Source organism: Megalobrama amblycephala, linkage group LG12, assembly GCF_018812025.1.
Source record: "Megalobrama amblycephala isolate DHTTF-2021 linkage group LG12, ASM1881202v1, whole genome shotgun sequence".
Classification (NCBI taxonomy): domain Eukaryota; kingdom Metazoa; phylum Chordata; class Actinopteri; order Cypriniformes; family Xenocyprididae; genus Megalobrama; species Megalobrama amblycephala.
The window spans coordinates 19,828,008-19,850,394 of NC_063055.1; the positions used below are offsets into that span (position 1 = coordinate 19,828,008).

Genomic DNA, 22,387 nt, shown 5'->3' on the forward strand with positions numbered 1-22,387 from the left:
GATTAATTTCATTATTGAATAGATTGTGCAAAGTAATGCAAACTTTAAAGCTTCAGCAGTAACATCAATAAAGAGGAATTTAACTCATTCTATAATTGATGAACTTTACACAGTTATTGAACCAAACTGAATCAATGCTGATCTGATTTCAACTGAATAATGCTATTGTCTTTTCAGAGCTGCTTTACAGCAGAATTGAGTTGTTTGCATCATTGAATCATTACTTTTCTGTTTTTCACTGTAAAGCTGCTTTGAAACAGTCTGTATTGTATAAAGCGCTATATAAATGAAGGTGACTTGGCAACAGCACAACTCATATAGTCTTCGATGGAGCTCTTAAAGGGACAGTCCACTCAAAAAACAAAAACAAAACAAAACAAAACAAAAAACACTCAATCAGTTTCAAGTCATAGCAAATGAGTAATTGAGTAAATAGAGTAAATTATTACATTTTTCTGAGTGAACTATTTCTTTAAAGTAAAAAGAAATAGCCCACTCAAAAAACAAAATTTTGACTTCAATTTCAGAATAATGATTTCAAGTTTCAACTGTTCCTCACACAAAGCTACCACATTCTTAAAGTTCTTAAAGAAGAAAAAAAGCATTTTAAATGACACAAGAGTAAATCGTGACAAAATGTTCTCCTTTTTTAGTGGAAATAGTAGCAAAACTTTTGTAACTGAAGTAGCAAACAGTTTTGTAACTGAATCCCCCGACATGATTCCAACAGGGATTCCAGATCCACAAAGACCTAAATAAGACTCTGCTCAAAAAGAAAACATTGTGTGCCGTTATTGATTTATTTTGACATGTTTTCCGTCACATGAGGAAAAAAACACAAACATTGTCCCACACACGTTTTAACATTCCACAAAGGTCAGAGTTTCCAGAACAAAAATCCTATTAGAAAGAACAAATGTGCCATAAGAATAAATTGTTCCACCTGTTAGTTGGAAGGTGGAGCAAACTTGTCAAAGAAATCCTACACATCAATCATGGTTATTGTACACCTGTGGTTGTTTAATTATTGCCTTCTCCTCAGTGTGTCCCAAGTTTCACTGTTGTTCTCCTTTGATGGGTCTGCACTCACCCTGTGTAGCCTATTGTTTCTCAAAGACGCTTTGAGTATGATGTGTTTTATTCCACTCCAACCTAGTCTGTTCACATTATTCAGGCTTTCACTCTTAGCCAAACAAGAGGTTGGTTGCCAAGATTGTAATCTCAAAGACGTGCGTACAATTACCCTGAACACTCGCCATCATGTTACACAGAGACAATTCAAGAAAGAAAAGAGAGACATAAAACATCAGACAGCAGACTGAAATACTGCTCTGTTGCCTTTAGCATTCTGCTCCATATTTATCTTTGTTGAGAGATCACTTGTTTCTGCAAGTGATGTGCAAATGAACAGCACACAAACACACCAATATTCAGACTGAGTTTTCATAAAATAGAAAAAGCAACCGCCCCCAAAAAGAGAAAGACAGAGAAAGGCTAAAAGAAAATGATTAAGAACATAAATACAGCAGTGTGTTTTCCCAAAGACATTTATTTATCAAACATAAGCAGAACAAATTATACTAAATTATCTTCTGAAACAATTTTCATGAATAAGCCCCAAAATTACTAAATAAAATGTAAAAAGTAACAAACAAAAAGAATATAAAATTGACTTTCTAAACGGTGATGAACGCATGACTTTTCAAAAGTTTAGGGTCAGTGAGCATTTTTGAAGACATTAAAGGGTTAATTCACCCAAAAATGACATACCTCACCCTCAAGCCATACTAGGTCTACAAGACTGTCTTCTTTCAGTAAAACACAATCTGAGTTATATAAAGAAATATTCTAGCTCTTCCAAGCTTTATAATTGGAGTGAATAGTAACCCATATTTTGAAGCCCAAAAAAACACATCCATCAATAAAAGTAATCCATACAGCTCTAAAAAAAGGCCTTCTGAATTGAAGTGAAAAATATCCATATTTATATCTTTATAAAACTGGCTTCCGGTAACGGCCGTAAGTAAGTTGAGTTCTGGTCGAAGAGTGACCTCTAATCCGAAGCATGACATATTGACGAACACGGAAGCGCAGAGGATAGAGCAAAACAAAACACCGGTCACAAATTAGAAGTCTAAAATGAGATTTTTTAAAGAGAAATGTCAGAGGAGCTTGAGTTTGTTGCCCAGCCCTATTTGATGGAACCATGAGAGGCGTCTACTCTCACCTAAGCTTACGCTACTCCTACATCCTACGTCCTACTCCGGAACTAGACTCTCGTGAACGCGTGGATGGATGGACGGACATTACCAGAATCTAGTGATTATAGTCTATAAATATGTAAACAAATATATAGTCTTATAAATATGGATAATTTTCTTAAACTAAAGTAACGGCTGCTGAAAATTCAGCTTTACCATCAGAGGAATAAATTATATTTTAAAGTGTATTTAAATATAAAACAGTTCAATGCTTTCCACACATAGACTTTACTTGGGCGGGCCGCCCACGTATAATAACGGCCGCCCAAGTATATTTGGAGACACATTTTTGCTTTTATTATTTTTATCCACTTTTATATCTGCGCAAGATAATGAAACCATCTGCGATCGATAAACTAGTCGTTTCGTACCTGCTCGTTATGTGTGCGTCAGAACTGTTTACTTCCGCTAACATTCCCACGGGCGCTGCATTTTGCAAAGTCACAAGGGGGCACTGTTGCGTGTTCTACAAGCTTGCGCAACAGCGCTTCAGTCTGCTTCAAAGTGATTCTCAATCAATGAAAAGCGCAGATTTATGCCAAGCGATTGCTAATGAACTCAAGTTGATGAATTATTACAAAGTCTACTTCATGGCCTTTATATAAAATGTTTTAGACGATTGTAAGAATCTGAAGGATCAGCCTGCAATAGTACAGACATTTCAAAATAAGAGTCCGAGTGTATTTCGGGCTTGTTTATAATTAAAAGTCACACGCTAAGTTTTTTTCTTTTTCTTTTGGGCATTATTGGTATTTTGGTTACACAATAAATTGTATTTAATTTGATTTCCATTTAATTCATAGTAAATTACTGTAGTCTCCCCCACAGGAAGAAAAGACTAAGAACATTATTTGACACATATATTATTCCTTTTATAAATTTTACTGAGAGAGACACTATATGACAGCAAGGAGAACATAGGAAAAGGTGAACCATTTAAATGCTGTAATTTTGCATAATTTACAAAGCATAATATTAGTATGTAATTAAATGTAATATGCTATGTAATTAAAATTAATTTCAATAAATAAAAATACTGAAAATCACACATTATTTTTTTGTCACATGTAGTAGACCATTTTTGTGCCGTGGGTAATAGGAGGATTTTTCGCCCGGCTACCACCGCAAGTATATTTCAAACCTGTGGGAAGCACTGCAGTTATTATAAATTGTAATATATAATCAAATATATATAGCATTGCTGAGCATAAGAGACTTCTTTACAAAACATAAAACAAAAAATCTTTTAAACAGTAGTGTATGACTATGAACAACAACCACAAAAACAATCTTCTTAGTTGTTGCTAAGCACCTCTAACACTTTCATTTGAAGATTCGCCTGGCTCAGTTTTTATTTTTCAACTTTTCTGAATCTAACTGCTCCTCAGCTCCTGTGGCATACTGTGTAGCAGGGGAGTCTGCATTTTTGGAAACAGGGACATTCCCTGACACACTGTACTGCCACTGGCCAATATTGGCCAGTCAATCGACCCATTTGTATTGATTGTGCACTCATGTGGGGAAACAGCCGACAGAGCAGAACATACGACAACAAACCTGAAACAGTTTCTGTTGGCCTCTTAAATGCTCACAAAGTCAGCTATGCATTTCAGCCTCCCAATTTGTTGAGGGAATTGCAGAACCACAAAGGTTCACAAGCTCTGATTGTATATTAATAGAAAATTAATGACAAAACAAAAGGAAACAGCGTTGCATTGACACAGTGGGCAACAGATCTGAATAAACATATCAAACATGATGTCATAAAGGAACAAACATATGTTAGAAATGCTCTCCTAATTTACGCCCTGCTGCGTCTTACATTACGAGCCAAGAAACACTTTCTCCCGACATGAAAGTCCCTTTTAGATCTATACAAAGAGTCCTGAAGCTTCCTCAACTGTGAATCAAAAGCACCTGTATGTTTCTCTTGGAGATCTTTGATGTTTAAGTTCTAAAAATCTCGTTTATCCAGCACTTTAGTTTACCTTCTGACAGAGTATCTGATCTGTACGCACTTTCCTAAGAACTCCAGAGAGAAATCACTACATACGACAAGATCAAACATACAAGAGAGAGAGAGAGAGAGATCAAATACATGTAAAGCAAGCTACACGGAAACCTTTTTTATGTACAGTATATGTGATGTGGTGTTTAAAGCTGACATGAAATTGAAATTCACCCTATTTTCTAAATGCATGTTATTGATCTTATTGTGAACAATTCATAAAGTTTAAATTCTTAAACATTTGTTTTGACTGAATATACGTTGAAATAACATACTTCTTTGGTTATGTATACTGGACCATAATTTAGTCAGCGTAATCCATCCATTCAACAACTGATGCATAGAACCAATAATTAGTTTCAGTCACATGAATGCACAATATGGAAGAAAAGATCTGTCACTACTTGTATTTCATTGAAACTTGAAGCCATGACAATGTGCCTTTGAGGAATAGTCAAAAACAGTCATGTGCTTTGTTTGACACACAGACCAAAATGTAAGTTGTCATTGCCAGTGTTGGTCACATTGCTTTAAAAAAGTAATTAGTTATAGTTACTAGTTACTTCTCACAAATAGTAACAGAGTTAGTAACTGAGTTACATCATTATAAAAGTAACTAATTACCAGGGAAAGTAACTATTGCGTTACTTTAAAAAAAATAAAATAAAAATATGCCAAATAAATTGAATGCCCCCAATATTACATATAAGTCTAAGAATAAATTATTCTTGATGCGACTCCTGACTCATGATCCGCTCTTGCTCACGACATGAAATTTCTCTGTACTGTGTTGGTAGCCATTAAAGAAAACGTAGTTTCATATTTATGTTTAAATAGTCCTATGTTATGTTTTAAATCCATTTATTCGATTATGAAAAGTTAGTGAACAGCATGAGTAAGATGCATCATAATATACCAAATATATCGGGAGACATGGAGTGGGTCAGACATGATTTTAAACACTTCATTAAGTTTTGCTTTGTAGAAAGCCTTTCTTTAAAGTGAATTTCGTTTTGTAAAAATTGTATCTTAATTTTAATCAATGTTTCATCTACCAATTGCTCTGATTTAATATATAACAAGCAAATATAGCAGACAATAAAATCATGACATGGAGGCGCGGGCGCGTGAACTGGAGCGCGTCTTAAATGAACCGAAACTCAGAGGCTGCTTGCCTCGCAGACATGAGAAATATATCTATAGAATGCTTGAAATATCTACTTTAACGAAAATGAAGTTATTAAACACGAAAAGAAAGAGGCTACTCTGATTATGTAGCCTAATCCGAATGAAATGTGCATTATCTCTCTAGGCGCGTCCATATGAGCAGATGATCAGCAATGAGAATCAGCAATGTCAACTTCATCTTTGCAGCCGAAACTGATTCAGAAAACATTACTTTATTAATAAACAATTAAAATGTCTCCTTACTGTTTTTGTCACACTCATAATCATTACTTTTGCCGGTTCTTTATGGCAATTATGCGTGCCATTGAGTGCCATATAGCCTTTATTATGTAAACGCTCCTTATTATGGTTTATTCTCTCCAGTATTTAAGAAATTAAATTAATATAAATGTGATTAGTCAACTAATAGCTTAAATCAGGGGTCATCAACTATATTTGTCCAAGGGCCAGAATTTTTCTCTGCAGACACTGTAAGGGCCAGATACTCGTAATATAAAATAAAATTCGAATTGTATCCTAATATGTTATTATTTGATATACTAATTCTAATTCCAAATTTATTTTATTTTTTACATATTACCTCTACTGCAGCAAGCCACCAGGGGGCGATAGCGATATTTTAGGCTTCATATTTGTGAGGCTGTCAAGCTGTCCATCACTGTCACGCAATTGTGCGCTAATCCCAGGCAAGGAAAATTTTGACATTTGTGAAAAAATGAGCACGTGAAACAATAAAAGATGTTCAATGAGAGCAACGCGTTTATCGTCATTCTTGACTGAAGGCAGGCTATGGCACAAGCTACTTTTCAGAAGGGTTTTTTTTTTCGTTAGATTTAAAAATAAATAAATATGGAACGGACCCGAATATTCAAATATTCGTTCGGTGGGTTGGTATTCGATTTGAAAATTTGACATTCGAATATTTATTTATTAATAAATAAATTTTCCTCGAGCCACGCGGAAAACGCGTGCATGCTAGAAATAGAACCGACGCGTGTTCCAGCAACGGGAGTGTTCAGAACAGCGGAGTTTGTTTGGACCGAAGTGCATGTCTGAGCTTGTGTTTTGTTGCTTTGACATTGTGGAAAATACAATAATAGAAACAAAATGTATTAGCATTTTTACCCGTTATTATCAATCTAAATTAATCTCGTTTTTAATTTAACTTAATTTCGTTTTTCTTTATTTAAATTTCATTTTTCTTTATTTAAATTTCGTTTTTTCTTTATTTAAATTTCGTTTTTGTTTATATAAATTTCGTTTTTTCTTTATTTAAATTTCGTTTTTTCTTTATTTAAATTTCGTTTTTCTTTATTTAAATCTACCCTTACTGTGCCAATTTGTTAGTCAGAAAAATATTAGACTACCTTAAAAGTATTGCTTAATTTAACAGACCTGTGTGTGTGTGTTTTATATCACTAGTGCAGTGTCCGTTCTCGGAGCATAAGCCCTGCCCGCATGAGGTGCGCCGCTTCCCGCTCGCGCTGTTCTGACTGTAGTTTACTAAAAGTTTATTAATTCTGAATGTGTCGCGTCTCGCGTGTCCATCTATATTGCACCAAATGCGACACTGCACTGCCTTGTGAAGTCGATTGGATGAACGGTTCTCGAAATAATAAAAATGCAAACGGACATACAGACACAGATTCCTGCCTTTATTAGAGAGAAAAATATGTTCAGCCCCTCTCTCCGAAGAGTCGATGTTCATTACTACCGAAGCTTCGAAGCTCAAAAAATGGTATTCGGGCCAGCCCTAAACTTTTTTCCTCTTACAAGGCTATTCCTGAATTCAGTATTATTCTGGAGGCCGGATGGAAATCTCTGGCAGGCCGGATTTGGCCCGCGGGCCGCCAGTTGACGTTGCCTGGCTTAAATGAACAACTACTAGTCGACTAGAAAAAAAAACTCATTTCACATATTTTCGATCAAGCATCAAAAAGGGTATTCTGGTTTGAGCTCGCGCTTCGCGCGCATGCTCTGACAGACACACACACAGCGCGTCGTACATTATTATCAGTTTAAAATTATATTTGTGTATGACTTACCGCAGCACACACCAGAGAAAAAAAACTTTGCAGGTCCTATGGCTGAGAGAGAGCTTACTCGGATGAAAACCGCTTCAGTGAGCTCAATTATAGTAACGCGGCATTTTTTTTGTCAGTAACGGTAACGGCGTTGTAATGGGAGAAAAAGTAATTCGTTTGATTACTCGTTACTGAAAAAAATAACGGCGTTAGTAACGCCGTTTATTTATAACGCCGTTATTCCCATCACTGGTCATTGCAGTGATTTTCAGTAAATAACGACTGAAATTTTGGTCTTTTTTGGGTCTCACACAAAGCTATCATATGACTTCAGAGACTTGGAATGCAGTGCATAGTTTTATGGATCACTTTAGGTCATTTTAGAGTTTTATGATGTTGAAAAGATTAAAACATTTTCCAAAAACTCCTCTTTTATGTTCCACAGAAGATATAAAGTCATGCATTATGGGTGAACTATTCATTTTAAAGGTAAGTCAGTTCACTTGGCATTCATCTTGGCATTATCTTCTATGTAGGCTACAGCATATATAACATTGCAATTTCTCTCATTCATTTTTCAACAAGTGTTCCATCTCCTCCCCCTTATTCTGTCTCTGCTGGCCGTGATCACAGTAACAGATGCATGAAGTGGAAAATGAGAATATTGTGAGCTGCATAAATTGTGATCTTTTGTCTAATGAGATAATCTCTGTGTGTGTGTGTGTGTGTGTGTGTGTGTGTGTGTGTGTGTGTGTGGTTCAGGATGCATTATGGGCACAAAATGTCCCCACAAAGATGGCAATATCCAAAATCCTTGACCTTGTGGGGACATTTTTTGGTCCTCACGTGGAATAAAGTTTATAAATCGTACTACTGTTTTTTTGTTTTTTTGTGAAATTGTAAAAATGCAGAAAGTTTTCTGTGATGGTAGGTTTAGGGGAATGGTTAGGGTTAGAATATACAGTTTATACAGTATAAAAATTATGTCTATGGAATGTCCACATAAAACATGAAAACCTAACGTGTGTGTGTGTGTGTGTGTGTGTGTGTGTGTGTGTGTGTGTGTGTGTACAGAATCAGTAGAGCCCAGGTGAGAGTGTATTCAGTCATGTGAAGCGTGTTGAGCTGGAAGAGAATGTTCTCCCACATACCACATCGTTAAGTGCTGCCAATTATTACCAAAACTACATTATTCAAGAATCTGTCTATTATTCATAACACATTCATGCATTATTCATAGCTTGTAAAAGATCTTAGTTAATAAGCATTGTTCCGTGGATTATATATAGAAGAGGACATATAGAGAAAATAAGATATGAACAGTTATTGTGTTCATGGGAAGGATGCATTTAATAAACATTGCAGTTTTTATTTTTAATTATTATTTCTTGCTCTTTTGTTGTAGTTTTTTGTAAGGATTTTGTAATTTCCAAAGTTTCCCCACATGAAAACAGAGATAAAGAGATAAATAACAGGGACCAATACAGCTGTTTCTGATCCAGCTGCCTGAAGGAGAGAGAAATACTCTTTGGGATTTGTAGTTACTGAACAACAGACACACACACGCACACATTTATATTTAAAAAATATAGTTTTGATGTGTGCACTACTTTTTTGAAGGCACAGATCCTAACAGAAATAGTATTAAAGAACAGCACTTTTATTAATTAACTACGGCAACTGCAATATAGCCTAAATGAGCCACAGCTTTTAAACACATAAAAAGGCATTAATCAATTATTTTAATACTTCAACAATAATGACACTCAGCATAAACAGGTGCACAACACAAGCACGAGTGAAACTTTAACTACTCTTTAAACGTGTAGAAAAACTGGGTCGAGCTTCAGCGCTTTTACACAAAACCTTGTTTCTGTTCACCTCCACTTTTATTTATGAGCCTCTGTTATTTTCACGTCTGGGCAGATTTCCTCTGAACTGCGAGCCAATGAGCCATATGAGAGCCGAGTTTTACACACACCACAGGGTTCGGCGGGAATAACAGAGGTTTTGCGTGCTGTGGAAGCCGAGTTCAGGCGGGGGTCGAGAGTGGATTGCTGCAGCGCTTGAACAAAACTCCTCATGCAGAGTACAGAACAGTAGGACTCATGCTGAGAAGATGACCTTTTGTCACATGTCAGAAAAACAAACGCACACACGTTTACCTGGCTACTGCGAACTCCTATGGACTTCTACTGTTCTTTAATCAAATCTGTTTAAAATCAGTCAGTATTTTTGATATTCCATTTTAAAAAAGACACTTCAGCTTTAATTAAATGTACTACGGAATAACTATAAGCCATTACTCGGTTGTTTAGTGTTTTCAAAACATTGTTCAGTCTGTTTGAACATTCCAACCAGTCTGATAACTGTTCAGCCAAAAGTGTGGGTTTGGGCGTGTGGCAATAAGTCAGCCAATGGCAGAGATAGGGAGTATTTAAAGGGTTAGTTCACCCAAAAATGAAATTTCTGCCATTATTTACTCACCCTCATGTCGTTCCACACCCGTAAGACCTTCATTCATTTGCAGAACAAAAATTAAGATATTTTTGATGAAATCTGATGGCTCAGTGAGGCTTGCATTGAAAGCAAGTTAATTTACACTTTCAAACACCTAGAAAGGCACTAAAGTTATATTTAACAGTTCATGTGACTACAGTGGTTCAACCTTAATGTTATGAAGCGACGAGAATACTTTTTGTGCGCCAAAAAACCAAAATAACGACTTTATTCAACAATATCTAGTGATGGGCTATTTCAAAACACTGCTTGATGAAGGTTCGAAGCTTTACGAATCTTTTGTATCAAATCAGTGGTTCAGAGCACCAAAGTCATGTGATTTCAGTAAACGAGGCTTTGTTACGTCATAAGTGTTTTGAAATTCCAACGGTTCACGCAACTTTGGCAGTTTGATACACGCTCCGAACTACTGATTCGAAACAAAAGATTCGTAAAGCTTCGAAGCTTCATGAAGCAGTGTTTTGAAATCAGCCATCACTAGATATTGTTGAATAAAGTTATTATTTAGTTTTTTTTGCGACACAAAAAGTATTCTCGTCGCTTCATAACATTAAGGTTGAACCACTGTAGTCACATGAACTGTTTTAAATATAACTTTAGTACCTTTCTGGACATTTGAAAGTGTCAATTATCTTGCTGTCAATGCAGGCCTCACTGAGCCATCGGATTTTATCAAAAATATCTTAATTTGCGTTACAAAGATGAACGAAGGTCTTACGGGTGTGGAACGACATGAGGGTGAGTAATTAATGACAGAATTTTTGGGTGAACTAAACCTTTAAGGAAACCTGTTTATTTATTTATTTATTTTTTCCATTCGAAATTACGCACTTTGACTTTAATTTTAGTTAAAACAAACAAAAATAACATCTAACAAACTTCTGGCACTTGCAGAAATTAATATAAAAAATAAAAAAAAATATTTTTTTGAATTTTTATGGAACCAGTGTTTAACAAATCAAGGTCCTTAACCTTAAAACTGTGATTAGTCCCTCATTTTCTAACATTTCTATTCTTGCATTTCTATAATGCATTGACAATACCCTTGAGCAACCAGCGAGTAAATGATTCTGTCAGTACAGTAAGAGAGCACAATTTGTGCCTGGATTAAATTTACAATGCAGGTCTCAACTCGTATTCATATTAAAGTATTAATATATTATTAAAGTATTAAAGTATTAGGGCGAAAAAAGGACCAGTTTAAGTACAATTCAGTTCTGTTATAATTTATTCACCCTCATGTTGTTCCAAACCTGCATGACTTTCTTTCATCTGCAGGACACACAAGAAGATATTTTGAAAAATGTCTCATGTTTTTTAGCAATACAGTGAAAGTAAGTGGGGTCCACTTACATTCATTATATAGACAAATATTCTTGAAACTTTCTTCAAAACATCTCCTTTGTGTTTCACAGAAGAAAGGTTTGGAACAACATGAGTAAACAATTTAGAAAAAACATTTATGTGTGAACTATCCCTTTAACGCATTAAAAGCAGTGGTAATGGTAGTGATTCTAAGCTATACTGTCATAGATTGCAGCTCCAAACCCTGGAAAGGATGATCATTGACTGAAAAGAGTCACAGAGACTATCATCATTGCTCCCATTAGAACATTTGCTTGCTTCCAGAGACATTTCAATACAGTACATTGCTTTTGATAAAAAAACACCAGCTCAACAACAAGTTACCAAGTGTGTATTGATACTTTTAAATCTTTAAAAATGCTGTTTGTGAGCAGAAACATAAGGAAAACAAAACATTCACACACTACGAAGTGGAAACACACAGATGCAGATCACAGCAATAATACTAATGGTGACTGAGCATCAGAACCACAACACTCCATTTACATCAGGCTGACCCTGCAGAAACAAACAATCCCAACACTGCTGTAAACAACAGCACAGGAAACAGTATCTGCAGTGAAACTTCAGACACAGCCTTAGTGTATAGCAACAAACTAATTGATTTTGTGCATCCTATCTAAAGAGATCCACAAAAATGCATCATGAATGTTCAAACATACACATACAAGCCTGCTTGCATCCCTATGGGGATAAAGATGCAAAACCAACCATCTGTTTAATATTTAATCTTGTCCAGCTTATTAGTCCTGCCATGTAAATATGCGCTAAAATGAACAATGGAAAACCTCACATGACACGGTGAAAACATGCTCAACCAATGATCCAGAACCTGCGATGTCTGTTAACACTGCTAAGCTTCACGAAACAGCATCAGCTGACCCCAGAACGACTCGCTCCTCTGAGAAATGGAAATGGGCATAAGACGTGCCTTAAGGATATTACAACATAGAGAGGATACAGATAAGATACAGACAATCTCATATTGAACACGACTGGAAGGAACACACAGTGTTCTTCGCTCTCTCTCCGTCTCACACACACACACATTCCCTACAAATGACCTCATGCAGATGATCTCACACACACGATAAGATTATTTTCAGGGTGAGCAGCTTATAACAGTAATAATGTAACTGACAGAAAATATAAAAGTAGACATAAATTTGTGTTACGGTAGTTACATGATGCTCAAACAGATTTCAAAGAATACCATGGTAGACATTGTACCAAAATATGGTAAAATGGCCAAAGAATAATATGGCACATAGTCAAATAAACATGGTAATACCATGGTATCATGTCCAAAAAATATCAAGGCACTATTTACCATGGCACTAACATAGTATTTTGGACATGTACCTGGTAGTACCATGGGGTTTTTTTTGGACTTCTACCATGCCAGTGCCATTCTTGTAAATACCATGTAAATACTATGGTACATGAATTATAGTACCTTGGTAAATTTCAAAACACTATAGTATTACCATGCACTACCATCCTTGTGGTTTTGTTTTGGAAGATTTTGTAATGGAAAGAAAATTGTGGTCAATAAACCTATTTTTTTGTATCATGTACAAAAAACAAAAAAAAATCAGTAGTACTAGACGTTTTGATTTGTAAATGTGAATGATAATATGCTTCAAAGTTGTTGTTGTTTGTCTCTTCATCTCTATTGAAATCTGTAATCAGAGGTTTGGACGCCTCTACAGTGTGGATGAACCTGTGTTCGCTGGTCCAACACATCACAGAAGAATTAAGCCTTTCATTGGCACTACCACTGGAAATATTTCAGGCATGTGAGATGAGATCCCAGGTGAACCACAGTGCCAGGACACTCAGAAGTATGAAAAGTACAGAGATGCAATCAAAAAGGTGCTCTTTAGAAGAACTGCCCAGAGAGCTCAAAGGCTACGGATACAATGCAACACATGCAAAACATGCATCCTGTTCTCTCTCACACAAGCAGACCGTTCCCACGCACAATGTTTTGAATCACATTAAAACATCACTAAACTTGATTCAGCTGCAAATACAGTACTTCATTTGTTAGTAAAGTAAACAGTACCAGGGTCAATAATTAATCTAAATACAGATATTTTAAGAGTACATAAGAGGTAAGAGAGTATTTACGTTTCACGTCCTTCATCGTTTTCAGGGCAGACTGAAGCCTTTCCAGCATTTTGTCCTGATAGAGTTTCTAAATCCAGCTTCAAATCCAGAGAATTCCTGACACGGAGCCTTTAATCTACATATAATATTACAAAACAGTGAAGAAATGGAGAAAACAAGGACTGTTCAGGTGTTTTTCCCCCTCAGAGCAGAGACACTGAGGACGCTTGCACTGACAAAAATGAACTGAGGAAAAGAGAGAGGGGGAGAGGGTGAAAGAGTGCAGAGAGAGAGAGAGAGAGAAAAAAAAGAGAGAGATCACTGAAGGGAGGGATGTTGAGTGAAAGCATGATAGGGAATACGTGAAAAAAATAAAAGCGATTTAATACTATGTTGATTCATCACAAAACCATCAGCCTGAGAGTGTGTGATATTTACAACTATATTGTAATTTATAACAATACACACATATACACACACTGTATATACACTAGTGTTTAAAAGTTTGGGGTCAGCAAGTTTTTTTGGTAACACTTTAGTTCAGGGTCCAATTTTCACTATTAAATACTTATAAAGCACATATTAATGCCTTATTCTGTATGACCATATTCTACATCCCTTAATCCTACCCAATACTTAAACTTAACAACTATCTTACTAACCATCAATAAGCACTAATTAGGACTTTATTAAGGCAAAGTCGTAGTTAATACTTAATTAATAGTGAGAACTGGACCCTATTCTAAAGTGTGACCAAGATTTATATTTCAATAAATGTTGTGCTTTTGAACTTTCTATTCATCAAAGAAACCTGAAAAAAAAAAAATAATAATATCACGGTTTCTGCAAAAATATTAAACATTGACAATAATAATAAAAAAATGTTTCTTAAGCATCAAATCAGTATATTAGAATGATTTTTGAAGGCTCATATGATACTGAAGACTGGAGTAATGATGCTGAAAATTCAGCTTTACCATCACAGGAATAAATTACATTTAAAAATATATTAAAACAGAAATTAGTTATTTTAAATTTAAATAATATTTTACAATATAAGTGCATTTTTGATCAAATAAATGCCTTGTTGAGCATAAAAGACTTAAAATAAGAGAAAAAATCTCTTCTATATATATTAAATATTAATATTAATTTGCAAATCTTTAATAAATTATATCACACATCATAGTTTTAGAAATATGGCTGATTTGATTCTATTACTTTGGTTCATTTCAAAATTCTAAAAAAAAAAAAAAAAAAATACATATAACATTGATGAAGGCACAAATGTTTACACAACATAAATACACTTGAAATCTGAATGTTCATTTCTGATAATGTAATATGTAATGTAATAATGTAATAATTCATTAAAAGTATTATTATAGTAAATATCAACAATTATTAAATTCCGTAATCAATGCATTAAATTGCATTAATACAATGTCCAGCTATTAGAAACCATTATGTAAACATTTAGTTCAATGAAGTACTGTAATTTACTTAAACTGTTAAAAAAATTTAACAAAATGATAAAGAAAACATGTAAAACAGACAGATCACAGCGGTTCTTTGTTGGAAATCTTTGTGTTTGATTATGGATCTATTTGTTTATCTACTAAACAATACATCCCAAATAACAATGAACAAGTACTGAAACAGCTGAACATAAAAAGGACAATGCACAAGAAAAAAAAAAAAGAATGAAAACAGGAAAAACCGCTCACTCAGGAAACTGTTCCATTTGTTGTTTCACAACTACAAGCAGTGCTGGACACAAACCATGACCTCACTCAGACTTTAACTTATCTTACATTAACACACTCAGAGCAGCGAGGCACAAATCCTTCATGTGCATTTAATAACTGATAAAAAACAACTTGAAACGTCTCCTTAAAAATGAGAGCGCACACATTTGCTAAGCCTCAAATCAAGTGAAAGTAATCATAATCAGTAAAGTCTGTAATTAGAGATTTTCTGTGCACATGCTTATTGCATAATGACATGACTCAGACAACCAACATGCTTAGAGGGGTAAAACTACCTTTTTCCTCAAATTTTTTTTTTTTCTCTTCACCATTCACCTGGCCTTCAAACAGGAAACGAGGCAGAATTATACACTCCCTCCTTCTGTGATAATTGCTTTATGCAGACGGAACGTAGGAATATTTCCATAGCCTTGATCTTGATATAAAGAATGTCGGAATAATGTATAAAATGTTCATTATTTGCTTCCAAATACCAGAATAACCAAATATAAAACAAACAACGCAAGGGCACATCCACTGGCCAGAAAACATAAACGCAGATCATGTTCTACCCAGTCTGTACTTACTTCCATTCACTACATCCTGTGATGCGATGACAAACCCGAATCCCTCTCCTGGTCTCCGTCTCAACTCCACCTCCATCGCTCTGGAAGAGACCACTCCCCTCGCATCTACATGGCTTTTGGATACTGCGCCGAGGTTAGAGGCAGCAGTACGGGTCCACTGAGCAGGTCCGTCCTCAACCCCTAACCAGTCCCGGGGCTCTAGGGTCAGGGTCACGGGCACTGAGTCCAAGAAGCTGGTGCTTTGGACCAGGTTGGGGAGGTCACCGCAGGGCGAGGAGGGAGAAAGGGTACTCTGGCTAGGCACAGCACCATCGGAGGAGGGCGAGGTCAGATCTGGGGTGCCCAGGGAGGGAGGAGGTCTTTTATAGGCATTTGGAGAGCCTGGGGAGCAAAGAGGACCTGAGGGAGAACAGGATAATGATGTGTGATAGGGGCAGGAGGTACTGATAGATTTTACCTGATAGATTTTTCCTACTATACCATTTATTTATGTAGAATTCATCATAAATATAATAATGATGATAAATATATATATTATAGGTGCCATCAAACGTTTTTTTACAAGATGTAATATAAGTCTAAGGTGTCCCCTGAATGTGTCTGTGAAGTTTCAGCTCAAAATACCCCATAGATTTTTTTTTATTAAGTTTTTTTAACTGCCTATTTTGGGGCATCATTAAATATGAGCCGATTTATGCTGTGCAGCCCCTTTAAATCTCGTGCTCCACGCCCACGGAGCTCGCGCTTGCCTTAAACAACATTAAAAAAGTTCAAACAGCTAATATAACCCTCAAATGGATCTTTACAAAGTGTTCGTCATGCATGTGGCATGTATGCGTTGGATTATGTGAGTATTGTATACTGTTATATTGTTTACATTTGATTCTGAATGAATTTGAGGCTGTGCTCCGTGGCTAACGGCTAATGCTACACTGTTGGAGAGATTTATAAAGAATGAAGTTGTGTTTATGAATTATACAGACTGCAAGTGTTTAAAAATGAAAATAGTGACGGCTCTTGTCTCCGTGAACACAGTAAGAAACAATGGTAACTTTAACCACATTTAACAGTACATTAGCAACATGCTAACGAAACATTTAGAAAGACAATTTACAAATATCACTAAAAATATCATGTTATCATGGATCATGTCAATTATTGCTCCATCTGCCATTTTTCACTATTGTTCTTGCTTGCTTACCTAGTCTGATGATTCGGCTGTGCACATCCAGACGTTAACTGGCTGCCCTTGTCTAATGCCTTTCATAATGTTGGGAACGTGGGCTGGCATATGCAAATATTGGGGGCGTACACCCCGACTGTTACGTAACAGTCGGTGTTATGTTGAGATTCGCCTGTTCTTCGGAGGTCTTTTAAACAAATTAGATTTATATAAGAAGGCGGAAAAAAATGGAGTTTGAGACTCACTGTATGTCTTTTCCATGTACTGAACTCTTGTTATCTGACTATGCCAAGATAAATTCAATTTTTCATTCGAGGGCACCTTTAAATTATATATTATATTATATTATATTATATTATATTATATTATATTACTGTACATTGGTTATCTGACAACATTAAACTTTTTTTTATTTAATGGTATTGGTTGATATTGGATATTTAATTGCACATGCTCTTTTCTCTTTTTACATTTAGATTACCATTGCTGTCATATAACACTCACATAAATGTAATCTTTAAAAACACTAATAATTAACAATAACAAATATTAAATGTAATTTTTACATAATCTTTTGAATATCAAAAGCAATCTTAATTTTTCATACTGAACATTATAACGTTGTGATGCCTAAATTCACTTGTAGCAGTTAAAATGACAGATTTTAGTTTTTAGTGTTTTATTTTTAATTTTAGACAAAATAGTACAACATTTTAAAGTGACCATAATGGGGTGGGGAATTTTGCAATGCTCATTATGAATGATTTATCTGAACATGGTGTGGGTGACACTCACCTCCTCTGTAAACCAGTAAGACCACCTCACCCTGTTTGGTATGCTCTTGCAGCACCCGCTGCACCTGTTCATATGAAAAAAAATAATTAAAAGCATTCAAATTTATAAGGTTGATGAGGGAAGAGTTTCAGAAAAAGATTTTACCTGTGCGAAGCTGAGGCTCTGCACATCAGCGCCATTGATTTTAATAATGGCATCCCCTGGCTGTAAGGAGGGGCACTGTCGTCTGTCCCAGACTCTCTTCACCACCGCCAGCTGCCCTCCTTGCCCCCCAGCCGTCACACTGAAACCCATACCCCCTCCCTCGCTCCTGCCCAAGGCCACAGGTACCAGCTCACCCCCTCCCCCGCAGCCTACCCCACCTGGGGCTCCGGGGGACCCTAGGCCACCCGGAAGAGGTCGCGGGGGATTGTTGGCTGGACACCCGTTGAAACCACAGGGTGGGTGCTCGGTTGGGGGTGCGACGGCAAGAGATGTTTGGGGCATGGGAGGCCGCTGGGTGCTAGGCGCTCCTGGTGGCGGGGCGGTAGGACCCACCTCAGGCTGAGGCAGGGGGAGCGCAGCAGAGGAGAGATCACTCTCGGAAGACTTGGAACTATGATGGGCATGAGAAGGAGCTGGAAGAGTGTTGTTGTTGTAGCTTCGGACAAGGGAAGCTCTGGGTAGAGAGTGGAGGAAACAAATGTATGTGTAAACAGAACAGTGTTAATAATAATAATAATTAATGATAATGTTCAATAATGAACATGTTAATATATTAAAGGGATAGTTCACCCAAAAATGAAAATGATCCCATGAATTATTCACCCTTACTTTACTTTACCATTACTTCACCCCTTATCCTAGGAGTATATGACTATCTTCTTTCAGACAAACACAATCAGAGTTATATTAAAAAAAATATCCTGGCTCTTCCAAGCTTTATAACCATAGTGAATGGGGCGTTGTATTTTGAAGCCCAAAAAAATGCATCCATTCATCCATCATTAAAGAAATCCATACAGCTCCAGGGGGTTAATAAAGGCCTTCTAAAGTAAAGTGATGGGTTTTTGTAAGAAAAATATCCATATTTAAAACTTATAAACTTTAATAACTAGCTTCCAACACACGGCCTTCTGCTTCATCAGTACTTCATGCGTCAAGTCAGAGGTCAGTCTTCTTGCGTAACTCAACTTGTGTACAGCCGTTTGCCAGAACCTAGTTTTATGGTTTATAAATCCCATCGCTTCACTTCAGAAGGCCTTTATTAACCCCCTGGATCCATGTGGATTACTTTTATGATGGATGGATGCACTTTTTGGGCTTCAAAATACAACGCCTCATTCACTCCCATTATAAAGCTTGGAAGAGCCAGGATATTTTTTAATATAATTCTGATTGTGTTCGTCTGAAAGAAGATGCATATACACCTAGGATGGCTTGAGGGTGAATACATCATGGGATAATTTTCATTTTTGGGTGTACTATCACTTTAATAATAATAATAATAATAATAAGAAGAAGATGAAAAAACGGTTCAATACGCTATTCTGGTTACCTGCGCGTGACAACAGAGCTGACCTCCGTATCGCTGTGACTAGAGCTCATTCGCTCTGATGGGGGAGGGGCATTTGATAAAGGCACCGCCCCCAGTCCTATAGTCCCTCCCACTCCATTTCCATTGACCATTGAGTAGGAAGGCTGGGGTGCTGTGTTCCCGTTAGCATCCAAGGACTCTTTCTGCATGCGGGGGTAGAAGTTGTTGTGGTGGGACATGGAGCGATTGAGGTTCACCAAGCCAGGTTGGTGTCCATCAGGATGTTGAACCTGGGATTGAGCAGAACTGGGTGCTGCAGGGTTGGCACTGGTTGGGTCAGAAGGGGAAGACAGGCTGGTTTTGGGGCAGCCGTCAGGGTTGTAGAGCATGGGGTAACCTCGGCGAAGAACCACATCCACACTGTGACCCATGGGGACGGATTTCAGCATTTCTACCACTTCTTTATGGGACAGACCCAGCACGCATGAGTCATTAATGTACACCAGGATGTCCGCTGAGAGAGAGAAAGACATTTCTGTCATTTGTATTTGTACATGAGGGAAATCAAAAACAAAATCGGATTCTCATTTTGTGAGTACAAGTACAAAAGGGGGTCATATGAGGAATCGAAATGTCCTTAATCTTGTGAGTTTAAACGAGTTCAGTGTACAGTAAAAACCTATTGTAACTTTTAAAACTTCCTACCAGTCGAAAAAGACAACTAATGTTAGAAAGCGGAGGATGAAGGCTATAACATATAAGGGATATAAAGAAAGGTATCACGTGACCCCTTTAAGGATAAGTGAGTGTGTGTGGGTGTTGGTGGGTTTGTCAGCACACGTGAGTGGACAGTGCTGTGTGTAATAGAAGGCAGATTAAAACCTACAAGCCCATCTGGATTAAGAGCAGATCAGCAGATTCAAACCATGAGACCCTCCAAATCACCAAATACACACACATATATACAGGCATACTAATCTAATCCACAGAGAGAGAGAGAAAGAGTGTCAAGGGATTTCCTGCCTAAAATAAAAGTGAGGATTGGAGGGATAGATTAGAGGATGGGGAGAGAGGAAAAGCAAACAGCTCATGCTCCTGTGGTAAAATCTATCTTTTATCCATCTGGTCCTTTTCTCTCCCCTGGTTTTTTGTGCCATCTATAAATGATCTGACTTAAATCCAGATCTATGGGGCTTTTTGTCTTCTTTTAAGTGTAAAAAGAGGACATTAAAATCAGCAGAACCATTACATCACGTATGATTCACAATGTCCTCAAGAGTCCCCTGCACAAATCTATGTGTGTTATTAAATTATTATATCCATCATACATCTATAAATATTTAAAGAGCTGACCCATTGAAGTGCCATCTCCTGTGCTGCAGATTTATACAGAAGCAGCAAAAAGCACAAGCCACTTAGCAGTTTCCAACAGAGAATACTGGTGTTGCCGGGTAATATGAATGCGGCATGTAGGAAAACCTTCAATTCTTTCTCATTTGACCAAATCTGTACATTTTCTTTACATTTTCTCAATGTGAAATTATAATAAATGTTAAATAGCTTAATGTAATTGTATTTTTTACATAATTTACATGGATTCATTTAACTAATGCCTTTATTCCTAAATATGCCTGTCATATTGAGGAAAGACACAAGCAAAAATAAAAAAAAATTAAAAAATAAAAAGAATAAGTATGATATAGGTATAATTTTTTCTTTTGAATAAAAAAATGCAAAACAAAAAAAATGTTCAGGTCTCAGACTTTTGAAAACTATAATAATAATAAATACAGTAGTATTTTTTTTTACATGGTCAGTGTTTGCAATTCAGTTCCAGCTGCATCTGCGTTATGTTTTTTTAAGGACACAGGGTTAAATCTCCTAGTCTCACCTGTTTTGAGTGCAGAAGGGCCTCCTGGGGTGACGCTGTACACCTGCAGGAACTCCCGAGGTCTACTGCCACCCACAATGTTGAAGCCAAACCCACGAGGCCCTTTCGACAGGCGAGTGTGTATGGAATAGCCCTTCAGTTCAGATGGTTGGTCTGTGAATGCAGGTACTAATTGACACACACACACACACACACACACACAAAGAAATAAGTGTCTACACATGGTATGCAAAGTACACAGAGTTCTAACAATGCCCTTACGCCACACAACAATGTTTCAGGAAGGAGTTGACTGCTAAACAACAGTGCCATCTGCTGGGATATGGGCTATACGGCTTATACTCTGAATAAATTGTTCAATCACACACTTGTATATAGGGGAGTAATTTTTTTGATTTGCGCCAACTAAAACACTGGCTATTTTCTAAACAGTGAACTATCATACTACTCATACTGGTTCTTTAGTGAAATGTGCATTACTGGCAAAATGTGGGGTGTACAACAGAGCACTTTGCGAGGCACTGTTTCCCACATTGCAAAGACTTTCCATGTCTTATGTGACTAATTACCCAGAAGTATTAATTTTCTAGTAGCAATTTTCCACTTTTTTCTTTCATTTTGTTCTTGTCTCATTATTTGTACACACTGCCAAAAGTATATTTTTTATGTCCACATTTACTTCCAACGTGATAACTGAATGCCACCCACTGAATTACACATGCAATTTGAAGAGGTCATGTGACAATGTAGCATACTACCTTCCGAACCTGCATAATGCATATGGTTCCACATACTACATTTAAACAATAGCAGGCAGTATACCATTATACACTACACCCTATATACAACTACATTTTCATAATTTTAAAGCATTTCATTGCAGTCTAAGAATTTTAGAGCCCACTTCTACATGTATTTGCACACACGGACTTCTTACACACGTACATACTAACAGATGTAATGGCTTCTGAAAATCGCTTGGCTCAGAAGGCACAGCATACATGACCTTCTCAAATATAAGAAAGCATGCTTTGAGTGATAGATAACATTAAAGGAAAAAGAGAGATGAGAGGTGAAAGCAAGCGGGGAGGGACAAGGAGACTGTGGATAAGGTTTAAATGGCAAAGGAAACAAGGGGTAAGATGAAGGCGTGAGCGAAAGACTAAATGGCTCCAGGAAGGTTTGTCAT

At 36.7% G+C, this 22,387-nt stretch overlaps 1 protein-coding gene across 2 annotated transcripts in view; it reads right to left on the reverse strand.

Annotated features, from left to right (window-relative positions):
• Positions 1–22,387, reverse strand: part of magixa (MAGI family member, X-linked a) — a 57,327-nt gene that overhangs the window by 13,004 nt on the left and 21,936 nt on the right. For both annotated transcript variants that reach the window (XM_048209486.1, XM_048209488.1), the window contains exons 8-12: positions 21,199–21,366; positions 19,329–19,821; positions 17,936–18,449; positions 17,792–17,855; positions 15,814–16,212 (exon numbers count right to left, since the gene is read on the reverse strand). In XM_048209486.1, the coding sequence (XP_048065443.1) occupies positions 15,814–16,212; positions 17,792–17,855; positions 17,936–18,449; positions 19,329–19,821; positions 21,199–21,366 (1,638 nt within the window). The remainder of the gene's footprint in view (positions 1–15,813; positions 16,213–17,791; positions 17,856–17,935; positions 18,450–19,328; positions 19,822–21,198; positions 21,367–22,387) is intronic.